The sequence below is a fragment of the Diabrotica virgifera genome, chromosome 10 (assembly GCF_917563875.1).
Source record: "Diabrotica virgifera virgifera chromosome 10, PGI_DIABVI_V3a".
In the NCBI taxonomy this organism is placed as follows: Eukaryota; Metazoa; Arthropoda; class Insecta; order Coleoptera; family Chrysomelidae; genus Diabrotica; species Diabrotica virgifera.
In genome coordinates, this window is record NC_065452.1 from 63,046,522 (window position 1) to 63,073,999 (window position 27,478).

At 33.9% G+C, this 27,478-nt stretch overlaps 1 protein-coding gene across 1 annotated transcript in view; it reads left to right on the forward strand.

Moving 5' to 3' along the window:
* LOC114344998 (tyrosine-protein phosphatase 99A-like) overlaps positions 1 to 27,004 on the forward strand; it is a 67,899-nt gene extending 40,895 nt beyond the window's left edge. The window contains exon 11 of the mRNA XM_028295818.2: positions 7 to 27,004. Coding sequence (XP_028151619.2) covers positions 7 to 53 — 47 coding nt within the window. The 3' untranslated portion in view covers positions 54 to 27,004. The remainder of the gene's footprint in view (positions 1 to 6) is intronic.
* The last annotated feature ends 474 nt before the right edge of the window (positions 27,005 to 27,478 follow it).

Consider the following 27,478-nt stretch of genomic DNA (forward strand, 5'->3'; position numbering starts at 1 on the left):
TTGCAGAAACCCCTCTTGTTACCGTGGACGTTTTGAACAATAAAGGATATTAAAGTTGCAGTTACCAAATGGTAATAGGAGCGAATTGTATGGTTCGGGGTTTACTCTGGTTGAACTATTCATTTGACCTGCATGTGAGTTTACTCTGTATTTAATTTATTTATTGTTGATTTTACTTTATTCCAAATTGAATAATTCAACCTACGTTTTATGTATTTTTAAAATTATTTTGTTTATACTCAACATATTTATATTTTATTTGGGGGAGTTGAAAGAGTTTGCTTTTACCGATTTTAGATATACTTGAAAATTTATTCATATCGTGATATTTTGACAATTATTAGCTAACGTGACAAATGTCATTAGCGTACACAGAAATCCAAGAAATATATCATTGCAGTGTTAGTCATTAGTAGGGACAAAATAGTAGGAATATAAAAAGTTCTTCTATAATTATTATTTTTACTACTATTTGACCATAAAAGGATCTTTATTTTTATGTTCTTAGTACCATGTTCATTCAGCTTGCTTGCATTTCTGCATAGGAACAGTCTCTCCTATGGCGCTGTAGCCTAAGTCTGGCCCTGGCCTCCTCTACTTTCTGTTCCTTTGGCTGCTCTCCTCCGGCTGGAGCAGATCTACCCTCAATATCTCTTTAGCATCTTCACCTCTTCCTTGGTCTTCCTACTGGCCACCGTCCCACCATAGTTCTACTAAGCGTTCTGTTTCCATTCCATTATCCATTCCTATAAGGTAACGTACCCAGCGCAATCTTTGCAATTATATGCAACGGAAACCGCAATTATATGTTCTTTTAAAAAATTGGTAGGAAAAACATTACATCTTATTCTGATAAATTAGCTTTTATCAAACTTACAAACTTTAGCATTTGTCAATAATTCTCTTAATGCTACAACTGAGTTGAAATTTTCTTCTTTTGAAATTGGCATTAATATGTTTGAAATATAATTTCTAGATTTAAAAAACAAGGAGGTATGGCGCTCTAAATGCGAACGTCTTGTGTGTTGAATTGGAAATATTGGAGAAGAAAAAATATTCACAACACAAGAAGTGGTCTGCTTTGAATGACCTGGAGAAGGAAGATATGATCATTTTCAACGCTTGAAATAATATTCCTGATTCTTATGATCAGCTAAAAAAGCTCACGTTTGCTGTTCTTTCCTTTTTCGGTTCTACATATCAACATTTAAAAAAAATTGGATTTTGCGCCAAAAATTTTGTAAAAAATATCGTGTTGTAGATAGATAGATAGATTTATTTAGATAGATAGATAGATAGATAGATAGATAGATAGATTTATTTAACTACTTTACAAAAAAAAATTGTTTGTAGCAAGTCAAAATTACAAAGTCAAAATAAGGAATATAAAAATTACAAGGTATATAAAACAGAAATATAAAACACAACTTATAAATATGTATCACAAACAAGAATATAGATTAACAAAAAATATTTTGTGTCACGGTAAGCATTTCAGTAGATGTTCTGCAATGAGTCATATATTCTTCCGAGCAATAAAAGCAATGTTTCAACAGATACCTTTTTATTACTTTTTTGAAACTGTTACAGCTTAGCTGTTTAATATCTTTTGGTAAAATATTGTAGTAGTTATAATTAAGACAATTTTTATCTGAAAGACGCAATCTAGAGCGATTTGTTCGTAAATAGTGAGAGTATCGCGTATTGTGAACGTGAACATCAGACTGCTTTGTTAAATGGGACCTTTTTCTGTGAATTTCAGTCAGAACTTGATATATCAACAGAGTAGGTAGCGGCATAATTTTTAATTTGATGAAGAGAGGTCGGCAATGTTCCAGATAACTAACCCCTGCTAAAATCCGGATAGCTTTCTTTTGCATCCTGAAAATTTGAAGAGCATTTGTTGAATTGCCCCATAAGATTAATCCATAGCTTAGGTGTGAGTGAAATAAAGAAAAATATGTCACCTTCAATGTCTCAAAGCTGACAACCCTTGCTAGTTGACGAATAAGAAACAATGAACTAGACAGCTTCGCCTTTACTTGTGAAATATGAGCCGACCAGTTCAATCGATTGTCTATGGTTATTCCTAATAGTTTAGCAGTGTCTTTGTCATCTGGATCGCCATGTAAACCACTTGCAGATATAATCAAGTCCTGCGTTTTTTCAGTATTGAGTTTTAGTTTGTTCGCAGCAAACCATGTGCTAGATTTATCAGAGACTTCCTCGTAAGCCATTTTTAAATCCTCATTTTTATTACCTGATATTATGTATGTCGTATCATCCGCAAATTGTACTGATTTGTACGGAGATATGTATGAAATAAAACCCTACAAAACGAAAGAAAATAAAAGTTTATACGATGATTAGAAACGAAGATATCGCCAAAAAACACACTTTAATTTTTTGGGGTTATGGATAGGGCTAAAAACATTTTTTTGGTCGATTTTTTTTTGATGTAGAACATGTGGTTCTTTTATTTTTGGAATATCGCTGGGAGCATTTTTGACTTATAACAATTGACTTAACATTTAACATCTTAACCGACTGACCAGGACCTCGATTTTTGACCCTTCGCTTCGTTATCGAACGTATTCGCTTCGTATCTGTACAGTGTACAGATAGCGAATGATCGATAACGAAGCGAAGGGTCAAAAATCGGGGTCCAGACCCTTTAGTTTTATTTAGCGTAATAAAAGTTTGCTAAACAAGCAGATTTGGCTCCCAATTTCTTTTTAAATTGTTGTAATGTTCATATTTGGCTATTTGGATAAAAAGTTGGCCGACCACTGCTATGGAGGATTCTTTGTAATATTGGTATAACTCATGGTTGAACCTTATTCTCCACATACCATTGTCGCGAATGGGTCCCAATATCATTCTTAATACCTATCTTTCAAAAGTATTTATACGGTTTATTTTCTTTTCTGTCATGATCCATATGTTGGCTATTGGTCGTATGATAGTTTTATATACTTTGAACTTCACTTCCCTATGGATATTTTTGGATCCAAACACCTGCGATGAGAGAGAAGTATGCTTTGTTAGGAGAAGCATTATCCATTTCCGTATTTCCTCCTCCTCCTCGCTGTCGTGCTGTTATCTGTACGCCCAGATATATGTGACCTGATTTAATCCTTCAATATTAGCGTCACGTCGTCTATTGTCAAATTCTGCAAGTTTCGTTTTCTTGCTTGTATTAGCAAGACTTTATTTTTGTATACGTTGACGGCTAGCACTACTTTTGCATTTTCTTATAGCTCCACATAAAGTTCTGTGATATCTCTTGCGGTTCGTCCCATCAAGTTTACATCGTCTGCGTGCATTAAATCTCCTTAGACGTATTAAAAAATAAATCATTTGGGTTTACGAACAGTTTTCTGATAATATATTCCACATATTAACAATTTAACAATTTCCTTGATATACCAAATTCTTGCATAATTTTCTGTATATTTTATTTCTGCTTATGTTATGCTTTGTCGAAAATCTACAAGATTTGGTAGATATCCATGTCGTGCTCCCAGGCTTTAGCTAATATTTGTTTTACATTGAATTGCTGGTTAATAGTAGACAGTCCTGGCCTGGTATTCTCCTATGGTTTGTTCTATGAAGTGATGTAATCGCCTTTTTAATCTACAGAAACAGCTTATAGCTCACACAAAGTAAGGAGTATGCCTCTATATGTAGTTTTTTTAGCTAAGTTTGTCTCCCTTCTTGTGAACTGGGCATATAATTGCTTTTTTTTCAGTCTCCTGGAATTTCTACTGAGTTCCACACGTCTGTTATTAGTTAATGAAATCTAACTGTTATTTGGTTTGAGAAATTGGTAGAAGTACCCTATTCTGTGGTTAACTGCTCTTCCTGTCCTCATTGAAATGACTGCACTGCCATACAATCGTTTTTTATGTTGTAATTTCTCGTATGTTTCTTAGTAGTTGCATTTTTGCAATGAAACTGCACAGAATAAATCCAGCACAAAGATATTAGTTCAAAGTTTACACAATTACAAACAAAACTATGCTTTATACCACCTCAAGACTGAAGTAGCGTATTTCTAAAATATTTTTAAAGCAAACTTTTTTGACTCGCCAACTTTTTTGTAAAATAGTTTATCATACAACCTCTGTGATACATTTTAGCATTTATATTCAAGTAATTTCTAAGTCTTTTAAGATTGATTTACGATAATTATATAGTAAGTATATATCTAGACATTCCGTAGAATATGTAAATAAGTGATTAAATACCAAACGTTTGTCAATCTTTAAAGGAACCAAAATAATACATGATTTTGAAAATGACATCGAACTAAAAATGTATAGGCGGTTAAAAACGTTATTTGTATACTGTACCCGTTCTTTTTGAGATGTTAAAGTCATCGATGAATTGAAAATTGCAATATTTCATCTCAATCTTGAATTAAGGTATTACATCCTGATACTATTTCTGTATATAAAATATAGATTGAATCAATAGTATCATCATACAAATTTTCTAACGAACCTATACATGTTTAGACCTTATACCTAATATTAGACATATAACTTTACCGGGAGCGACAATATTTAGTATAATCGACAAATTAAGAAGTTGACAAAACTTCGGTTGCTCATTATCTTAAGACTAAACCTATCATGTGCCGCTTAAATGGTACAGGCATCGATAAACAACCCGATATGAGGATGAACTCAGAACAATTTTTATTATGTTACAGCTTAGTAGTAATTTTTTGTAGAAGGGTTTCCCAATTTATACTAGGCCTTTCGGTTGTTAGCCTTTTAAAATTTTGTCGCAGCTAAGTGTAGAACCAATGTTGTGTTCCACAATTTTTTGTCGTGTGTTTTTGGGAAATCTGCAATATTTATTTCAATGCATTCAGATAAACATAGCTGTAACGAGAAACATATAACAATCACGTACAAGAAAAGATTAATCATTACAGACGTTCTTAAATGACGAGGCACTCTTCTGCATTAAAAATAGTCCAAACATTCAATATAAAAATAAATGCAAACAGAAACATCAAGGTCTAGGCAAATAATATGCAATACTTAATCTTTTTGTTTATGAGGTTCACATCTTTTTTTGCCACTAGTTGGGAATCTGCAAACAGATGTTGGAGATAAACATTTCCGATAGTACTGGGTTCTTAAACTCAAAACAAAACTCCTTTAGAGTCACGTAGTCCTTCCTTCTGCAATTTCGATGTGGTCATTACCAATCTTCCTTCGATGTACCAATGATTTCCTGATGGTCAGTACCAACGATGTCCTTCTTTTGGCCGATTCTCAGTCGCTCGCCATCATACACATCTTTGGTGCTCATGCGACCGCCACGTCAGCCTCTGTCCTAACTAGATTTTCGCTTTCCTTCCTACACATACATACATACCTCTCGACTGTCATTCTGTCTCTCTCTCTATATCTCTATCTCTCTCTCTCTCTCTTTATGAGGTTCTTATCTACAAAGCCAGAATCAGTTCACAATAATGCGTCGAGGCCGTTTTATTTTAATTCCAATTGAAATTTACTTGTTCTAGTTTTGCAACATTTGCAGTTGCTGACAGGGCCGGCGATAACGGGGCCTGGGATGCAATGCAGGCGGGCGCCCCTGATTGGAGAGCGCCAAAATGAGCCTGTTATTCTGGTAGTGTTATACAAAACACGAAAATACTAATTTTAAAAAACCAAAGGACGCCTTTGCTAGTTTTGTAGGCGGGCTCCTTATATCCTAGCATCGGTACTGGTTGCTGAAGTAATTCGAAGCATTTCGCTAAAATGTTATGACCTCTTCGTTCTTTTATACGGAATGGACCTTATCCGAGGCACCCAGCATTTGAGTGCCTTGAAACATTTGAAATGTGGTGCTACAGACGCATAATGAGAATCTTTTGCATCGACGGAGTGACTAATAATGAGTTCTTGCAAGGACTGAGGAATGACCTCTCGCAAGACATTCTGTAGAGTAAGATGTAGGATATCATGGCTGCGCAATCTCTAAGATTGGTACAACTTTACCACTACAGTGGTCAGCGACTAACATGGGCTGGACACATTGTTAGGATATCAGACGATCGGTAGTAGATGGTTTGATGATGTGGAAGAAGACCTTAAGATTCTAAGGGTCAAAAGTTGGGGGGAATCGAGGGAATGGCGACTTCTCTGCGAGCAGAGGATTGGCGAGCCAATTATGATGAGGTAGAATTCTGGTGAACATCAGATCATTCCTTCGAATCTGGCTTTAAAGTTCAAGAATATTCAAGACATATATGAGTTACTCGTAAAGAGGTTATTCAACGTTGTTGGTGTATAGGCCTGGCTTTGTGGTAATATCAGTTATCATGGACGCTATTTGGCTTAGTGATACCTGTGTTAAGTGGAAATCATTAAAATCGATAGAGTTATATTAATATTGAGAAAATTAAGTATTGTATATTATATCAAGTGCCATACACAATGACTATTTCATGTTTTATTGGACTCACGGTTTTTAAATAAAATAATTAATGAATAGTCAATCTTGTGTTGAAAAAAAAAAGTATAAAGAAAATACAGACTTGGACTAATCACTGCAAAGTACTTTCATAGGACAATGTGACTGACAATTGATAGTGAATATATTAAATAAATAAATTCAAATGTCAGAACTTGCAAAGGGTTGAAAATAACAGGAATGAATTAAATAAGATGACTAAACTTGAACAACGATTCTTAAAACGTGATTGTCATAGTGTTTAAGTTAAATAATCTACCAGGATTGCCCACCGATAGAGGTAAACCAAAATCACATATTCTAATTGTAGTAGTTAAGAGTGCAATAGTTGTAATATTTTTCTTGGATTCGGCAAGGCACCCATGAATACTGTATGTCTTCTGTTAATCACTTAACATTACTTGATGTAGAAAATAATTGTTTTCGCGTCGGTGGTAATCGGAATTAACAGCACGCAAAAGATAAGGTATTATTTACAAAGTACGGCTCCAACAGAATAGTCTAGTCGCAACATGGGGGTCCCGTGGGAAATTCTAGCTCGCCGTGATTTGATGGTGGTATTATAGGTTTTTTGGGTCGCTGAATCCGATGAACGTGTTCTGGAAGGCCAAATATGGTGCGTTTAATTGTTATTAACAAATTATGGTAAAATTAGGCATTTTTCAGGAATTATTAGAAGTCCTGTATATAAATTGATATTATTAAGGTCTTCTCTGGTGTTTTTTTGGTCGCTGAATCGAATGCAACTAGTCGCGATTACTCAAAATATGTTCTTATTTTGTTAATAACAAAATAATTGTTTATTCGCCGAAAAGTTCGAAATAATGCTCTATCTACAGCAAGTTTGTAGTCTTTTTCATAGTATTTTTATACGCTAAATCGATTGTCACTAGTCGTGATAGCTTAAGCCACGTTCCGACTTTATTATTAATAAATTATTGCAAAAATAACGGTTTATAGTACGTTTACTAACGGTTTTTGCTCTAAATTTAAAAAAGAACCACTTTGATTGACATGAAATTTGGCATACACGTAGCTAACATGTCAAACAAAACAAGTGATTTTGTACCGATGATGTGTGATTTTACCCTGGGGGTGACCAGCGACTAAAGATACACCAGAGAAGACCTTAACACTATCAATTTCTTTACAGGGCTTCTAATAATACCTGAAAAATACCTAATTTTACCATGATTTGTTAATAACAAATAAACGCACCATATTTGGGCTTCCAGACCACTTCCATTGGATTGAGCGACCCAAAAAACCTATAATACCACCATCAAATCACGGCGAGCTAGAATTTCCCACGGAACCCCTTATGTTTCGACTAGACTAGAAGGCAAAATGACAAACAAATACCTTAACTTGCAGACAGCGCTTGGCTTTTGATTTTGGTCATATGCACACAGAATTTTCTACGTAGAATTGTAAAGCATCTAAGGCGCTATTAAGAAAGGATGAAAGTATATCGGCGCAAAATTGCCACCTACGTGAATATTAATGTTAGGCGTTAGTTGGCATAACTTGGTGTTCAGACTCTTCTTCGTGTGTAAATCTGTGGCTTGAATTATATTTGTTTTAAACTCTTTACAAATACACATGTATTTGTTCAAACGTACATGTAAACAGAGTCAGTATTGGCGCACTTACTGTAGACATCAAGCAAATTTAACCTACTCTGCGAAACACACGCTACATGTTTTATTTGTTGCCGAAAACATGGAGCATACTATACTCCACCGGTTTTTGTGTGTTACTGTACTATATTAATTTAAATCATGGCGGCTCTCATTCCCCATGAGACGAAATTTGACTCATCCTAGATACCTTCTTCTTTGTGTGCCGTGCTTGTTTTCAAGCGTTGGCTATCGTCGTATTAACAAGCTGATGAAATGTTTCTCGGTCTGCAGCTATGTGAAACAATTCCTCGACCCTTCGACCTGTCCATTGTCTAATGTTCCGCAGCCAGGATAGTTGTTTTCTGCCAACCCAGCGTTTTCCTTCGATTTTGCCCTGAATGATCAACCGGAGTAAGTGATATTTAGGTCCTCTCATTATATGACCGAAGTATTGAACCTTTCTCATTTTTATGACGTTGATCAATTCTCGCTCTTTGTGCATGGTCTCCAGCACACGTTCGTTGGATATGTGTGCCGTTCACGGGATTCTGAGCATGCGACGTTAACACCACAACTCGAACGCTTCTAATTTGTTCAGATTTTTTATTTTTGCTGTCCAGACTTCACATCCATAGAACAAAACGGACTAGACGTAGGTAGCACTTCAATACTTTTATGGCGCGTCCGCATTGGTAAATTTTTCGTGCGTATTGAACTAATAGTTCGTCGCAAGAATTTGCATCGCAAATTTTTAACAGTGAGGACGCGGTGCTCAAATCATTTGATCTTCGCTCGAAAACGATAACAGATGGAGCGTGTGCGTCGAAAATTCTTGCGTCCGATTTATGCGACGAACACGTCCACACTAGCACAATTTACTTCGAGCACGCAAATATTTGCGACGAACAGTTGGTTCGACGCAAATTTTTACCAGTGTGGATGCGGCATTAGACATGTGGTCAATGATAAACTTCTACTGCACAATACAGAACGCCAGCTAATAAAGCTTTATTGTGCAAGTTCTATTCTGGTCGAAATTTCCTCATCACTTTCAATGCAGTCAATTCAGCTACCCAGATATCTGAAGTGTTCTACCCTTTCCAGGATTTTGTTACTTATCTAATTTTAGTACTGAGTCTTCGATATTAATTTTTCCGACCACCATCCATTTTGTTTTCTTTGCGTTGATTGTTAAGCCCTTTGCAATGGACCGTGATAGTGTGACGTCAAAACGTCAAATATTTTTCCAAACAAATCAAAAATCAATAAATGTTTGACGTCTGTCAATGGATTATACACGTGATTTTTGTAATCATTTTTAATTTTATTTTGTTTTAACAAGCATCTGCACATTTTTCTAAAGACACATTCCTTGTTAGTCATATCAATCATATTGCTTTTAATTTTATAAATGTCCCTACACATAATCAAGGATTTACACACTACAATAGTACTTACTGCGTTTATTCAGGTTCTTAACCAGTCCTTTTTGGAAATATGGTGGAAAATATACTATGAGCATTGATTACAATCACGGGTACACAACACATTACCATTTTGTAAAAATTAAACATCTTACAAGCAGTATATTCCAATTATAAAAACCAAAATAAACACCACGTGTGAATTTATGTTTTGTTTGGCAAATTTTCCAGAGTAGCCAACATTGATTTGACGTCACGGTCCATTCATTCGTTGTTTACAGCTTTCAACAGGGTTTGAAGGTCTTCCAAACTCTCTGCCATTATGGCGGTGTCATCTGCGTATTTGTTGTTATTAATGATTTTACCACCGAGTTTAACACCTTCGCGGCGATTATTTAACGCTTTCTCAAAAATTGGTACGGTGTAGACATTGAACAATCTCGGGGACATAACACCTCCCTGTCTGACACCACGCTAAATAGAAACTTGAGCGGAAATTTCTTGGTCCAACTTAATACAAGCGGTCTGGTTGTAGTAAAGATTTTTGAGCAATCTAATGTCGTACGTGTCCAGACCAACTAAGTCTAAGCATTGAAATAGTAATGCATGTGGTACTCTATCAAAGGATTTTCAACTCATGGAGTCAGTAAATAAAGTAATACGTGTTGGTAAAAGGTTGGAGAATAGTGCAAAAGGGAGACCACTGAAGGTAATATGTAATAGTCCTGATATAGTGAAGACTGCTTTGAAATCTGGAAATAAGCTGCGGAACTCTAATATAAGAATAGCTAATGATCTCACAAAGATGCAACAAGATGCATATATGGCTGCCAAAAAGAATTTAGAAGAAAGAAAATCTGCGGGTGAAGAAAACTTAGTTATTAGGTATAGAAAGGGGGTTCCTGTAGTGTTGGACGTTAAACCAAAAAACTAGCTTCTCTCCCATTAATGGTCTATTATCAAAATGTTGGTGGCCTACGCTGCTAAATGTTAGATGTTATTAAAAATATTTCATGCTGTTCCTATGACATTATTATTATGGTCGAGAGCAATCTGGATGCTAGCATTGCTGATGGTGAGGTGAATTGTAAGGGTTTCAGTATCTACAGGTGTGATCGCAACCAAATGACTAGTGCAAAGCAGAGTGGTGGTGGAATAATAATCTTTATTATTAACAGAATTCAGTCTAAGCGTATTTCGGTTGATGAAGTTCGAGTTGAACAATTATGCTAGTGCGATTGTGATTGGTGGTGTTTACATTTCCCCACAGTCTCCACGTGAAATTTACTCTAGGCATTTTCAAACTGCTGAAAGCTAAGTTTTGCAGTACTCATCTTATAGTATGTTCGTATTTGGTGATTACAACTTGCCTAATGCAGCATGGGATAATGATGAGTATGGTGTGTTGGTGAATTGTCCTGGTGGAGATCCTGCGGTGGATGTAGCACAGGCTTTTGGTTATTTGAAATTCTTCCAAAATAACAATGTCCCTAACAATCGTAATGTATTTTTAGATTTAGTTTTTTCTAACGTTAGGGAACTGAATGTCATCAAAGCGGGAGATCCACTTGTTGATCCAAGTTTACACCATGTAGGGTATGAATGTTCCATAGCTCTCAACATAAATGACACTAAAACTACAAAATTTATTTATGAAGATTTTTTTTATGATTTTAGGAACAATAATTATTTTGAACTGAATAACTTTTTTTCATTCATTAATTGGGATGGGTGTTTGGATAATAACGTTGATGATGCTACAAGTCTCTTCTATGATATCCTTTTAACAGGGATTTCTCTCTTTATTCCTCTGAAAAAATATAGAACATGTACCTTTCCTAAATGGTTCTCCTCAGACCTAAGAAAATTAACAAGGGAAAAAAGGTATGCGCACCTTCTTTATCTTAAAAATCATTCTGACACTGAGTATATGAAGTTTTCACGTCTTCGAGCGGAATGTAAACGTTTATCTGAAATATGTTTTAACAACTATGTTAGAGGGATTGAGTCAGACCTAATTAATAATCCTAAATCCTTTTGGAAGTATGTTAATGACAAAAGGTCAGGTCATCATTTACCTAATTCCTTATTTTACCAGGAACATACAGCTTGTAATGGTCTAGATATAGCCAAGTTGTTTATGAATTTCTTTCAGACAGTGTACATACCTAACAACAATCACTCTCAATTGCCTACAATTTCCGAAATTAAAAACTCTAATGTAAGCATTCATACACATCCTGTTTCTGTTTCTGATATTTTTAATTGTATTAGCTCGATTCCCAATAAGCTCACTACTGGTCCAGATGGCGTCCCAAATTTCCTGCTGAAAAAGTGTGTTTGTACGATTGTTGTGCCATTATTTTTATTATTTAATAAATCCTTGGAAACTTCGACGTTTCCGATGGCCTGGAAGGAAAGTTATATTGTACCTGTATTTAAGAGTGGTCTGAAGGATAATGTTGAAAATTACCGTGGTATCTGCATCCAATCTGCTATTCCTAAACTGTTTGACTGCCTTGTAGCTAAGCAGCTTTCTTGGTCTTGTCGAAATTTACTATCTGAGTCACAACATGGTTTTTGCAAAAATAAGTCCACTGCGACAAATTTGGTATGCTATCAGTCCGACCTTACTCACATCGAGGATCGTAAGCAAATCGATGCAATATACACAGATTTATCTAACGCCTTTAATAATGTGGATCATCAAGTTCTATTGTGTAAGTTGGTCTTGTTTGGTTTTCATGCTGGATTTGTGGAGTGGATACAAAATTACTTAACGGGTCGCAGTCAAAGGGTGAAGATTGGTAGTCATCTCTCCGATGAAATAAAAGTAAGTTCTGGAGTTCCTCAGGGTGGTCATACTTCACCTCTCCTTTTTAACATCTTTGTTAATGATATAATTGACTGCTTTCGTAATAGTAAGTGACTAATATTTGCTGATGATTTAAAATTCTGGAGAGTTATAGAAACGATTAGAGACCAAGATTTGCTACAGGAGGATTTAGACTGTCTACATGCCTGGTGTGTTCAAAATAGACTTAATTTAAATACCAATAAGTGCTCTTTCATAAGTTTTACACATAAGGTTGGGAGGGTTGAAACGAGTTATACTATATGTAACCAACCACTCAATCGCGTTTCTTCCATTAGAACACATTAATACTATTTCTGTAAACGCATCTAAGCTTCTAGGTTTTGTTATGAGAAATTGTAAGTGTTTTTCTGTGGTAGCAACGAGATTGGTTTATTGCTGAATTGTTAGGTCCTTGTTGGAGTACTCTTCGGTAGTTTGGTCTCCTTACTATCAAAACCATATCGATACGGTCGAGACGATCCAACATACATTTTTACGTTACTGCGCATTCAAATCTTATCTAACTATAGTTAACCATGATTACTCAACTGTAGAGTCCCATCTCTCTCTACTTCCTCTCAGATTACGTCGTGACATCTCTGGTGCGGTTTTTCTGCATAAGTTGATTAACGCACAAATTGATTGTCCAAGTCTCTTGCACCAAATTGATTTTAATGTTCCCAATCGAGCCCTTCGCTATCATAAAACATTAAATGTCTCTTACCACAGAAGATCCTATGGTTTTCATAGCCCAGTCGATAGGTATATGGGATTATTGAATATTAGTAATATCGATGTTTTCAATATTTCATTGGATCAACTGAAGAGATATCTGGCTTTATGATGTTCATTGTTGCAAAAATGTCTGTTTCATTATTGTTAATACGTCTTGTTAAATTTAGTGTTATATGTTAGGTATATTTGTTACATCTTTTATTTTAGGTATATTGTGATTGTTTGCATTATTGCATTGTATCTTCTTATGTGTACTACTTTTTGGTGTTGATGCTAGTTATTATTATTACTTACTTTATAATTACACTTTTAATGGGGTTTTCCCGTATGATTCATAAATAATAAATAAAAAAAATAAAATAAACTCGTTTTTCACAGAGTTACCTGCCACTTCATGTACCATTCTTAGACAAGAAGTACATTGTAGGCGTCTATCAAAGAGTAGGTTTAAAGAAATGTCATACGATATACAGCCAAGTGTCCCAATACGTTCTACAAACAGAATTGTAAACCACTTTGTTTAATCCGTACGTAACATTACAGCACAAATTAAAACTGGAACTTTAAGAAAGAAAAGAGAATGTGTTAAAACATATCCGACAAAACAACTCAATGCTCCTGCCATTTCAGAAATTTTGGTGCCACACGTTGTTACTAGTAGAAAATTTTATCGGTATATTAACGCTTTTTTAAACTTTTACTAATATATTCTGTATTGTCAAATCAAGGAGCCAAAATTGAATCAAGTTACTAGTAATTTTAATAAATAGAAATTAGTCAAATTGGAAATAATCTAAACTTGAAATTAAGTATTAAAAAATTACGAATCCAGCACATCATCATTTTAAAATAGTCACTACCAGTTTGATATTTTCGGATTGTTAATAGTGCTGATATCCGGATTGTTTGTCTAATCCACAAATGAGATGTGTCTGGTCATTTAATCAGGTTGTACGTATAACAACCTATAGAAGACTGAATCAATAGTAAAGAGATATATCGATTGTTGTGCTTTCTTCTTTTTTATTATATTTTCATGCATTTAATATTAAGCATATTCAAATTGAGTGTATTGATACTGAATGTTATTTTACATTTAATGTGCATCCTTGCTAAAGGATATACATTATACTTAAGTGTTGCCCCTAGGAAATGTAAAGGATTTTTAAGGTATCTTAAAAAACAGTCTATTTTCAAAAAAAATACCTCACAGTATTTATTCAAATACAAGTGGACAGTTCTTTTATTTCAATTAAATTTATACACTGATTAACTTATTTTTGAATAAACTATCAAAATAAATGGCCTTACTAGCTGAATGTTTGAATCAAACAGTGGCGGTTTCTCCATAAGTGCACATGTGCACGTGAACTCCCAAAATTATTTTCACACCAACATTCATATATGTAAGATTTATCATTCTATAAATAATATTTTAATCTAACTATACAGTAATTGAAATTCGAAATAACAGATCCAAGGAGTTTATAAGTATCTAATAGGTAACATTTAATTATTTTTTATTCTATGTCAAAGGAGAAACTTTACGGATGCGAGGCCTTAGACAGAACCCCTCGTTCACCGCTCTGAAGGGTGGTTCCTATTCCATTGACTTTTCATACAACTCACCACCCGCCCCGCTACCCGCTATAGCCCACAAGTTTAGATGGCCACAAGAGCACAAGTTGGATGTGATCTTATGGCATATTATCTTATGGTGTTTCAACATGCACGGCCCACGTACGTTTAAATTTTGCTTTCGTTAAGTTCGAATTTTGGAACAATATTAAGAATGGAAGGATTTGTGGATGTAAATGTTAGCGTGGAATATTTAAAATCAATTAAATTTTCTTCATTATATTTAGAAGAAAAAATAAAAATGCCGAAACCAAATTTGTTAATTAAGAATGTACCAAAGTGCAAAGGTCGGGATTATAAATGATTATTTAAAATGGAGATTTGTGTAAAAACTTACAAATTGTGTAGGTGTGAAGCACATATTTGGAGAAGAGGAAGCATAATGAATAAAATAGAAGATACGATTTTAACTATCCGGCGCAGTCCACTTAACTAAATTTTTGATTAAAAATAATTTACAAAACGATTTTTCTGAAATAATTTAAATTCTTCAATTACTTGTTACGATGCCAGTGACAACTGCAGAAACAGAACGATGTCTCTCTGCATTGAAACGTATCAAAATTTTCCTTAGAATAGCTATGGGCCAGGATCGATTAACTGCACTCTGCACTGCACAGTGTTTTCAATTAAAAAAAAATGATTCAAGAAATTCCAAATTTTACTGAATTTGTTTGTGAATAATTTATCTAAAAAAAAAAGGTGACTGACTTTCGTTACAAAACTTGCTTGTAACATTTAAACACTAAATTATAATTTTAAGTCAATAAAATACATTATTTATTGCAATTTTTAATAAGGTCCTTTGATTTTTACAATTTGACGACACTCAAAAAATTTTACCTACGGAAATGGGTCTCAAGGTTTTTTTATATCTTAATATTATGTGTGCACCCCCAATATTTTACACCAGGCGCCGCCACTGGAATCAAACCAGATCGTAACTACACATTGACTCTATATTTTTTTAAAATCAGTCTTTTAAATCGTAAATATTGTAGATTATTTGTGTTTTCAATAATCAAAACCACAATCTGCACATTACGATTGAAAATGAAATGAAAATAGCCGACCGAATAGACCAAAGGGTAGTGTTTGATTATTAAACACAGGGCCCTGGTCCTCCGGAAAATGAATCCCTGTTATCATCATCAACCTGTACGCGTCCACTGCTGGACATAAGTCTCCCTCGGCTCTTTCCATCTGTCTCTGTCTTGTGCGGTTTACATCTAGGTCGTCAGTCCATCTGGTTGGTGGGCGTTCTCTGCTCCGTAGTGCTTTTTGTCGTGCTATGCACTCTACAATACGTTTCATCCATCAGTTGTTTGATAATATGGCGTCGTGTCCTGATCATTGCACTTTTCTACGCAATTCTTTCACTAGGGTCCGTTGATTTTGTTCGACGACGTATTTCTTCGTTTGGGATTCGATCTCTCAAAGAGACACCCAACATCTGGCACTCCATAGCCCTCTGAGTCACGCGAATCTTATTCACTACCTTTTTGTGAGTGCTTATTTTTCCCCTTCATAAGTGTGTACAGGTAACACACACTTCTTGTCAAAGATTTTCCTTTTGAGGTATATTATGATTTAGCACCAGGTTAGTCATTATTTGCGTCTTGTGCATGTTAATCTTTAGTCCGATCTCTAAGGAAGCGTGATATCATTTTTCCAACATCCCTACAATCAGCTATAAGGACGATGTCATCTGCGAATACCAAATGACTGAGCTGCTCTCTGTTTATGTTGATATCATACTAGTTCAGATCTGCCTTCTTACAAGTATGTTATAAAAGCGTCGTGAATAGCTTTGGAGAGACTGTGTCTCCTTGTCGTACTCCTCGCTGTATACAGAATTTATTTGTTTGTTGTTCAGATAGTCTTATGCTATGTAGTTAGTGTAGCGATGGTCTACTCGGTATTCTGTCAATAGTTTTACCTTTATATGGCAGCTTCTCAGACATTGTCACTTAAATAATAAGTATCTTCAGTTGAAGATTCAGTTAAGAGCAAGTTTTAGCATTAAATGCATATCGAATCTAGTAAAACTTATCAGTCCTTTAATCAATTATTTGAACTATACTGCGGATTACTGGTATTAATATCTTGTTAATTTCCAGATTTAAGCCATATATGTCATTTTAAGGGGGAAAATTCACTCATTTCAAATACCTGTGGTATCAAAAAATTTGAGCTCTGTGAAACTCACCTATTATGCTCTCTTTAACAGTGTATTATCGCAACTTAATTCCGTTTGTTTTAGGATATTGGTTTTAGAGAAATATATGAGTATAATACTAAAATCAACATTAAATAAAAATTTGCTAATATTAATATTGAATCAGATTGTAAGGTTTTGATTTTTTTCCCTTTGCTCTATTCTCTATATCTCAAACTTGATACTATGCGTTATACATGTTCTATGAATAAAACAAAAAGAAGAGAATAAAATGCTGAGACAGCTGATAACATAAAAGAACCCAGCATAAAATTTAGAAATATGGCCCCACAGAACATGAGTGATTGCCCTTTTTATATTCTCCTCTATTACCGTCCACAGATAAATTAGTTATTAAAAGTTATTTATTTGGATTTGATTGGTCCAGATTCGTCTTAATTATATTTTCAACTACAAAATTAAGATGAATATGTAATAGAATAGGAATACGTTGGCTAAATGAAGACATATTGGAGTTGTTACTATAGATATAATAGGTTTGTACGTTCTATACCTTCTGTAAAACTTTCGAACAAGGAAGAAGAGTTGGTGCAAAAAAGAGACTGATGAAGATTAACATAAAGTAGAGAGTTTTTAAGGCTGTAAAACTTTCAAAACTACAAATTTGGGACCAAAATAAAAATTCTCTAACTATTAAATGATAGTATAAAGCGTAAGTAACGTTTTGGTGCATTAAAATAAATAATGTACATTTTCTTAAGGTGCAAAGATATCGATATCAGTGACAATATCAGTACACAAAAGTATATTTTGTTCACGAAAAACGAAGAATTCATGTTACAGATTAGAATATGGAAGGCAGTACACATTACATTGACTGTAAATGTGAACTAGTACGAATATTATGACATAAAATAACTTGCGTAATACAGATAAACGTACTTAAGGGGTTTTGAACACCTTAAAGAGTTAACAAGTCTTTTGGCTTAGTCTTCTGTGTAAGTAACTAGGAAGAAACTCTCTAAGAAGAAAACCTCATTTTTAGAAAAGTCGTATGTTATAGATATTCTAAATGGTTTAGAGATTCTAAGAAACTTGTAACATAGAGGTTAAAGCTGGTTGGTAAGTGGATTTTGCAGATTCACGTTTCAGCTCTAGCTGCATTGACTTTCTTCCATAAGTATGTTAAATGTCTGAGTCAGTACTACCAATAGTAGGAGGAGTATCTTTTAAGGGGCTATTTCTAAAACAAAAAGTACTGTACCAATTGTTTTGAAATCTTGCATGAGCATTTATTATAAAAAGAAGTACATGTGAAATAATTTTCATAAAAAAATATTGAAAATTAAACAATTTATGCGCCATCTACTGGCACCGTGAAAATAAAAACATGGCTCTACTGCTGCAGTGACTGGGACTAATAGAAATCCTGAAATATAAAATTTCAAAGTTCTTATTGAAATATTATTATAACTAGGGGTTTTTTAATCGGATAAAAATGTCATTTCGTCATTTTTCCAAAATTTTGAACATTTTTCCATAATCCTAGTTGATGGTATAGGAAATAACTTATATTTCAATAATCACTTTGAAATTTTATGTTTCAGGATCTCTTATTAGTCCCAATCACTCCAGCAGTGGAGCCATGTTTTTATTTTCACGGTGCCAGTAGGTGGCGCATAAATCGTTTAATTTTCAATATTTTTTTATGGAAATTGTTTCACATATACATACTTCTTTTTATAATAAATGCTCATGCAAATTTTCAAAACAATTGGTATAGTACTTTTTATTTTAGAAATTCCCAAAAAAGTATATATGAATTTCGTACTTTTACACTAGGATAGCGATTTAATAGATCATCTACGATCCAAACCCTGAGGATGATGATATGCTAAATCTGACTGGTCGCTCTTAATATAGAAAATTATTCTAAGCGTTTTTTATTTTTGTAACTTTTTTACTATACAGCTAGGAAGCCATTAGAGTTTTGTAATCATTAACCAAATACATAATTATTATATAAAAGGTACAGTCGGAAAAATGAAAGAATACCCATGAACGTTCACATCAATCACATATTTTCAGATTATTAATAATCTATCTCTCTCGTTTGTTATTTATGAAAAAAAAAACAGCACATACAAAATATGTGATTGATGTGATCGTTCATGGGTATTCTTCCATTTTTACGAGTATATATACTACATCTTACTGAAAAATTGGTCATAAAAGATTGAATGATGTAGGTTAACAAATTATTTACATTAAATTAGTCTACTTGTATTTATATTATGTATATCATTACTGAATTGTCAACTTAATGGTTGAAAACAGTTTTCCATTTTTAAAATAGACAATCAAAATATATATACGAAAATTGATCAATTTTATTATCACTATATTATGATTAATTAATAAGAAGAGCTTGGAAAATGTGTAATTATTTACGTTCATATGCTGATCAATGTCTTAGCAGCTCTTAATGTAAACTCAGTGTCTTAATCTCTTGCCCATTTCTATACTTGCTTACATATTTAGGTGACCTTTTATCATTTTGATTTCCAGAGTCAACCAAATTCAAGCTTAAAAACTCTTTTTGGTCTATTTCTGCAATATTTTGCTGTACTGTGCTTCGTTTTAATCCATGGAACTTGGCAAATACCTTTAAGAAGTAGCTTCCATTAAAATATTTCATAATAGCGTGAAACAAAAAGTATGGAGCATTGCGATCATTATTGAAATCCAAATATGTCTCAAGAAAAACAAAAATTAGAATCTTCAAAACAGTTATCAGGCATACAGCTACATATACATGCGAAACATGGGTGCTTAAAAAATCAGAAGCAGACTTTTTAGAAAGATGAGAGAGGAAAATACAAAGAAAATCTTTATGTGACGTGCTTGTTTTCAAGCGTTGACTATCGTCGTATTAACAAGCTGATGAAATAATTCTCGGTCTGCAGCTATGTGAAACAATTCGTCGACCGTTCGACCTGTCCATTGTGTAATCTTACGTAGCCAGGACAGTTGTTTTCTTCCAACCCAGGGTTTTCCTTCGATTTTGTCCTGAATGATCAACCGGAGTAAGTGATATTTAGGTCCTCTCATTATATGACCGAAGTATTGAACCTTTCTCATTTTTATGATGTTGATCAATTCTCGCTCTTTGTGCATTGTCTCCAGCACACGTTCGTTTGATATGTGTGCTTTCCACGGGATTCTGAGCATGCGACGTTAACACCACAACTCGAACGCTTTTAATTTATTGAGATTCTTCATTTTTGTTGTCCAAGTTTCACATCCATACAACAAAACGGACCAGACGTAGCACTTCAATACTCTTAGACGTATGGTCAATGACAGACTTCTACTACACAATACAGAACGCCAGCTAATAAAGCTTTTTCGTGTAAGTTCTATTCTGTTTGAAATTTCCTCATCACTTTCAACCCTGCAGTCAATCCAGCAACCCAGATATCTAAAGCGTTTCACTCTTTCCAGGAAAATACAATGGAGGTGTAAAAATGGATTGTTAATGGAGAAAAAGGAATAATAAAAAACTTGAAGAACTATATAACGAACCATAAATAACGACATTAATGAAAGCACAGAGAATATGATATTTAGGAGATATTGAAAGAATGCCAAGGATGGTACTATTACGAAAGCGAATAAACAAAGGAGAAAAGGTTGATCAAGAAAGAGATGAAATAATAGCATATACGAAGACTTACAACGTAATATTGAGAATAGGAAAGAATCTGCATTAGACAGAAATCAATGGAAGGAAGTGGTTAAGAAATGTATGGAAAGGCTATAAGAAATATTAAATGTATTTTATATAAATAAATGTAAATAATAATGGAAATTTAAACTTTCCATCCCTAGGCCTGTTCCTGTACAAGGCCTGTTGAGCTTTATAAATAGATAAATATAAACACACACGAAAAAGAAGCCGAAACAAAGGGTAGCTAAAGTTTGAAATGGATTTTGCAAACCATTTTTTCCCAACTAAAATTAACTAATTATTAGTGAATTCCACTCTGTCTTGAAAATAAAATACCGAAGGATTTGAAAAGACCAAAATTATTGTATTTATGGTTCAGTTGAAGGCTATAAAATATTACAATTTATTCCTTTTCTCTATTTTGTAGCCACGTAGGTTTGAAATGCAGGTTCCAATTCTATGAAAGGCATCTTTTCAGTTAATAGGCCCAGGTTCTAATGTGAATTGGTAAAATTTTAAGAAATGTACAATTTATTTTGCATATGAATTTGGCATAGTTTTCAAGCTCCATTGATAAGTGACTACACTTTGACTGCCATTTTATATAGATTTTCTATGGTGATAAAATATGTGGTAATATTGTGAATTGAATACTGTTTTTTTAGGAATACTTTAAAAGTTCTAAGTAGTTGCTGCAGAATTCCAAACATAATATTTTATTCGTCCCATGCATTGCATAAAAATGGTGTAGTTAAACGTGAAAATTAGTTAATGTTGCATAATTTTATGCAAAAGATCTGTATTTTAAGGAGTAATGAAGATTGACCTAAATGCTCTGTTTCAGGAATAGTATTATAGTATTAAGGTGATGAAAGTTGTAGTTGCTTTTATCATATATGACTGATATTTCTGAAATAGATTTTATATAGATTTTGATAAAAAATTCCAAACCGGACATTTGACGACTCTAAAAAAATTAATTAAAACACTTGATGAAATCTCTCATTACATAGTACATCCAAAAGCAGTGCTAGTAGAGTCGAACAATGTCGAGTGGAATTTTTATGCTATTAATAAATGTGCTGATTTTAGTAAGTAAGTTATAAGTGTATGATATATTTAACTAAACCAAGTAGAAATAATGTCCAATATAGGATTGTAGAGCAAGTATGTTTGTCTATTAACACATACATTTCTTGTATATTTATTTATTAAAAATTAGATAAGTAGTAGTGATCAAAATTAATCAGTTTCATTCATTTTTTATTTCATTTTTCCAAATGCTTATTCAAAATGTTATAAATGTTGATATTAACCCCTAATGACAGAATTGCGTGAGTAAGGGCTAATAATGTTGTACGCATTAAAAATTTTAGTCAATACTTTTCTTTTAGGTTTCTTCATTTATTCGTCGAAAATTTATATTTTCATTTATCCAGTTATAACGTATTGATACTGTCAATGGTCTTATAGATATGTTCACTGAGACCCAGCTGTTTGGTGCTCTCTAGGAGGAGTTCAGTAGTTGAGAGGTTACTAGGTGTCGTCTGGGTTCTTTTCAGTTCTCATTATCTTCATATTTCTGTCTTTATCTTGTCAGTTTTCTCGTATTTAACACCCAGATTGTTGTTAGGTATCGCCATGTCAATAAGCATTTTTTGTCTAATTTGTCTATCTACTGTTATGAAATATGGTCTATTATATGTCACTGGTTGCTTTATTAGTACAGTATGCTCCCAATGTAGCTTGTAGATGTTATTTTCAAGTATACTATCAGGGACATATTTAATATGGAATAATTCCTATTCGATAGAGTAATTTAACTACTAATTCATGCAATTCCTTACTTAAGTTGAAACGAATGCTGGGCACCCCTATATAAGAGATTTGATGGGAGCTTGGGCTTGACATCCAATACTGGGCAGCCCCTTGTAAGATGTTGGATGGTATCTTGGGCTTGACATGCAATGCTGGGCAACCCCTTGTAAGATGGATGGTTTCTTGGGCTTGACATCCAATGCGGGGCAGTCCCTTGTAAGATGTTGGATGGTATCTTGGGCTTGACATCCAGTCCTGGGCAGCCCCTTGTAAGATGTTGGATGGTGTATTGGGCTTGACATCCAGTCCTGGGCAGCCCCTTGTAAGATGTTGGATGGTATCTTGGGCTTGACATCCACGTCAAGTTTTGTAATTTTACACCTCCATAATCTTTAACGATATATTTCATTTTGAAATTACATGATCTTAGTAACTAGGAATCACTCAGTCCTGGCTGAATTAGTTGGTTTAAAAAAAACATAATAGGCGGAATTCAGTAGCTTAGATAATGGGTTCACTGCTAAACAAAACCACACCTTGGCATAGTCCCCGGAATATTCTGTTTCGATATCCTGTTATTTGAAGATGAATTTTAATCTTCCAGTTTGTCATTACTTGACAGATCTGATATTTAAAAAGAATCTTTATCGACTTTAAATAGTATTAATGCACAAAAGGCTATTTTGTAATCAACATCGGCTGTAAAAGCTTTCCTTGTCTTGGTGTATGCATGGTCAGAGATGACTGAAGCGAATTATTTTCGGTGAAGCTTCTATGATGTTGTTTCGTGCGCAGTGCTGATAGATTAGATGCACTGAATCTCAGGATGTGAAGAATTAGTACAAAATTGGTAGAGTAACTGGTCGGATCTGATTGATCCTTCGGTTTAAGTAACTTATTCTCTGGCTAAAAAATTGTGGTGGATTAGAAATTATACGATTAATCAATATTGTTACGCACGGCAAATTTTCTTTAGCCAGAAATTGTAAGTCCGTCTGGCCGTGGAGATTTTTAGTTATGAAGCTCTTTTTTAATATCCGAGATTTCAGATGTATCTCGTTTTTTATCCTCTTAGCATCAGTGGTAAAAATTGCTGTCAATTATTATTTATATTTTTTATAGTACATATTATCATTATTTTCAAATGGCTATACAAATTTAATTGCCACTTTTCATTCTCCTCACTTACATGTGTTTTCACATTTTGTAGTTTTATCTAGGTGAGCAAGTTCAACTAAGATCAAGAATAGAGAAATATGATTTTGAATGTCTTTCTCTCTGATAACCTGTTGAAAATAATTACAAGATAGTAGATATATTCAACACATCTGTACATGTCATATGTTTCTTTTAGTAGCTTAGGTCTTATATCTGTAAAGATGACTAAACAGATAATAGTTTAAACGAATTACATATTATCTGACACTATTACTTCTTTTGTATATTTGTGATTAAACATTTTTTGTTTATATTGTTTATCTCTAATTGATATATGTTGGGAGGGAGAAGATTGCCGAGAATTAAATATTAGAAAACGGTAAAATCGAGAAAAGCTGGGAAAAATCAAAAATATCAATTACTGCAGGAGAGCAGAAGTAAAGATAAAATGTGACGAAAACAATAAAGCCTTCACTTTTGGGAAGGACTGGCAGAACTTCTCAAAAGAGATGACATACAACTTCTAAGGAACACAAAAGAAAACATGGAGAATGATCAGAGGACGAAATAAAGAGATTAACGAACTAATAAAAACAAAGCACATTCCGAAAAAAAAACATAGCAGACTACTTTCGATACCTAGGCATTAAGAAAATTAAAAAATACAAATTCGCCAGCAGTATACCGAATGAACTCCTAAAGTGTTAAGGACCAGACCTGATCGAACAACTATTAAAACTAACCCCAAAAATAAGGTTTTAGATCGGGAAGATCATGCACCGTCGCTATGTTTATAATGAGGCAAGTGCAAAAGAAATCATTAAAGAGACAGAAAATTCTCTATAGGTCGGAGTGAGTATTATCTATAGTGAATTTTCTCTGTCTCTAGATAGATGTCGCTAACGCGTCCGTACGCATTTAATATACATTTATACTAGAAAAAAGTTCGCTTCGGGATACACCACAGGCGGCTCTGAAGACGCTGAAAAGCAGAAACCATGGTCAGCCGATGAGGCTGCTCCCCCCCCCCCCGAATCGAATTTAATCTAAAGCTGTCTTTCCTTATTCCTTAGAAATCATTAAAATTCAACAAACCAGCATATTTATGTTTCACGGACATTAACAAGGCATTTGACAGGGTCAAATTACAGGACGTTATCCACTTATTGTACTCAAGAGTGTACAAAACAGCAAAAGTAGAGGAAGAATACCTAATTGACCCAATTGAAGCTGGCAATAGAATAAGCAGGAGGATTATCTGAGTGCTCTATTGTTCAACTTGATCATGAATGAAATAATGAAAAAGTAAGAACTAAAAAAGATACCAAATGAGAGAAAAACAACTTAAATTAATCTCCTATATAAACAATGCAATATTAATCTCTCAAAGTGAAGATGACTTACAACATAATATGCTGCACCAATTTTAACATAACCGCCAGAAAATTTAACATGTTAATTTCCCCAAAAAAGACAAAATGCATGGTTATAACAGCAAATCGACTAAGATGTAAATTAGAGTTGGAGGGTCAGATAATAGAACAAGTGATAGAGTTTAAATATCTAGGCGTCACACTATCTAGCTACGGAAAGCTCGAAATAGAAGTGGAAGATCAAATGAATAGAGCAAAGCCGCAGGTTGCCAAAAGATAGAATTTACACAAAACAGTTATCAGACCAATAATTTCATACGCGCCAGAAACACGACCTGACACAGACAGACCAAAAAGAATGCTAGAAACAACAGAGATGAAATCCCTTAGAAAAATCGATGGTAAGACATTATGGTACAGAGCTAGAAGTTCAGATATACGACGGAAGTGCAAGGTGGAGATGGAGAACATCAAGAACAGGAAAAGAAACAGAAAAGTATAATGGAACGATCCAAATGGAGGTGGATAGAAAAGTTACCAAAACATGAGCTTCGTTATATTATGTTACATTTAACATAAATATTAGAAAACAAAAACTGCGAAACCGTTTTCTTTTTAGTCTTTCTGTACATCTAGTTTAGAAATATTATTTTGACATGTTTATTCCATGTTTCTGAGTTCATGTGATCTCTAGCTAGTTTTAGAACAATTATCTTATTGTTCTTCCATTTTAGGAAACTTGACCTACTCTCTCACCATTAGTCCCTAAATTGCTTAATAGGTAAACAAATATCTAAAATGCTGATTGTGAGTTCTTCAAACTATTATTTTGACCACCAGTTTTTAACTGTGGCGTTTCTAGATGACTCAGTAATAAAAAAACTATATAAGTGTTAATTCTTCATGGCGCATGAGATGCTGTAGAAGATGTCTATTTATCCGTACGAATATTAATCCAATATCTTCCAAATATGCTTATTTATGTTGACAAATATAAACTTTTTTGTTTATACTATGAGTATTTAAAATAGGGACACATATGGGTCGTCGAAAAAGGAAAGGATCTAAACCTGAAAAAGGCCTAGGTGTAGAAGACTTCGATTGGAACAGAAGATGATTTAATTAGCAATGTGCTAAGGAAACTATTGTAGAGCAATATGTTATAGGCTTGGACTTAAAAAATAGTAAAAATAGAAGTGGAAGATGAAGGGAACACCAAAATTTTATATTTGATTATTATAAATGCTATAATAAAAAAAAATTGTTTATGCTCAAAGCAGCTTTTTTTCTTGTCTCAAAGCACTCTCCTGTGGATCTAGCTAAAACGTTAACAAGAAATATATGACCTTAGTTATAATTTTCACAAAACCGACAAATGGTAGTTTGTAACCAAAATAGTGTTTTTTTTCAAAAGTGAGCATTGCATATTTTTTCCATACAAGCAAATTGCTTTAGCTATTTTCTACGGACTGTGCACATTTCAACGAAATCAGTTGATTATTTAGAACAATGTAGTGAAAATATGTTTCACTGAGTATCGAGAATTTAGAAAAACTCAAATTACTGAAAAGAGTTTATATTTGTTTAGTAAATAAAAAAAAACAAAAAACGCACAATTATTTATGTATTAATATCTTGTTCAGTACGCTTCCCCATTGATTGGCTCTATTCATAATAAAAGTTGGATCCGTCCATCCAATGTTAATAGAATTGAATAAGCATTTAACAGAATAAGCAACATAAGAAATTGATTATATTTTCTATAAATCATTTTTAGTGGGTATTTTAATGTCAAATTTGTATATATTCGTATAAGTGATTTTTTTCAATTTGGTAACGAAAATATCAGAAATTATTTAAAATATAAAAATCCTGTTATCTTAACTTCAAAGTGTGTTACAAACAATGTTCTACATCATATATCACTTTGTGTATGTTATACTATTTGTGTTGAGATTAAAGAAATGTATAACTAGTTTTTAGTTTTATTAGCAGTCTTACATTTTCAGAGAGGTCTGTAGATCGCTGAATAAAAATGACAGTAAGGAATTACTGGATACATATATGGATACATACTTAGTACTAGGAGAATACTAGGACCTGTGAGGGAAAACGGAATCTTCAGAAGTCGATACAACAACGAGCTTTATCAACTTTATAAGGAAACGCCCCTGTCAGACTTCATTAGAATACAAAGATTGCAATGGGCCGGACATGTGATAAGAATGGGAGAGGATAGGCTACCAAAACTAGCACTGAATGCTAGAATGCAAGGAAAGAGACCGGTTGGGAAGACACAGTAAACAGCGACGCACAAACCCTTTTAGGAGTCCGTGTATGGTGAAGAACAGCCACAGACAGGCAAGGGTGGAGGCAAAAAATAAAGAGGCCAAGGCTCAATTTGGGCTGGAGTGCCGTAGAAGAAGAAGAAGGAATTTTTGGAATCCGT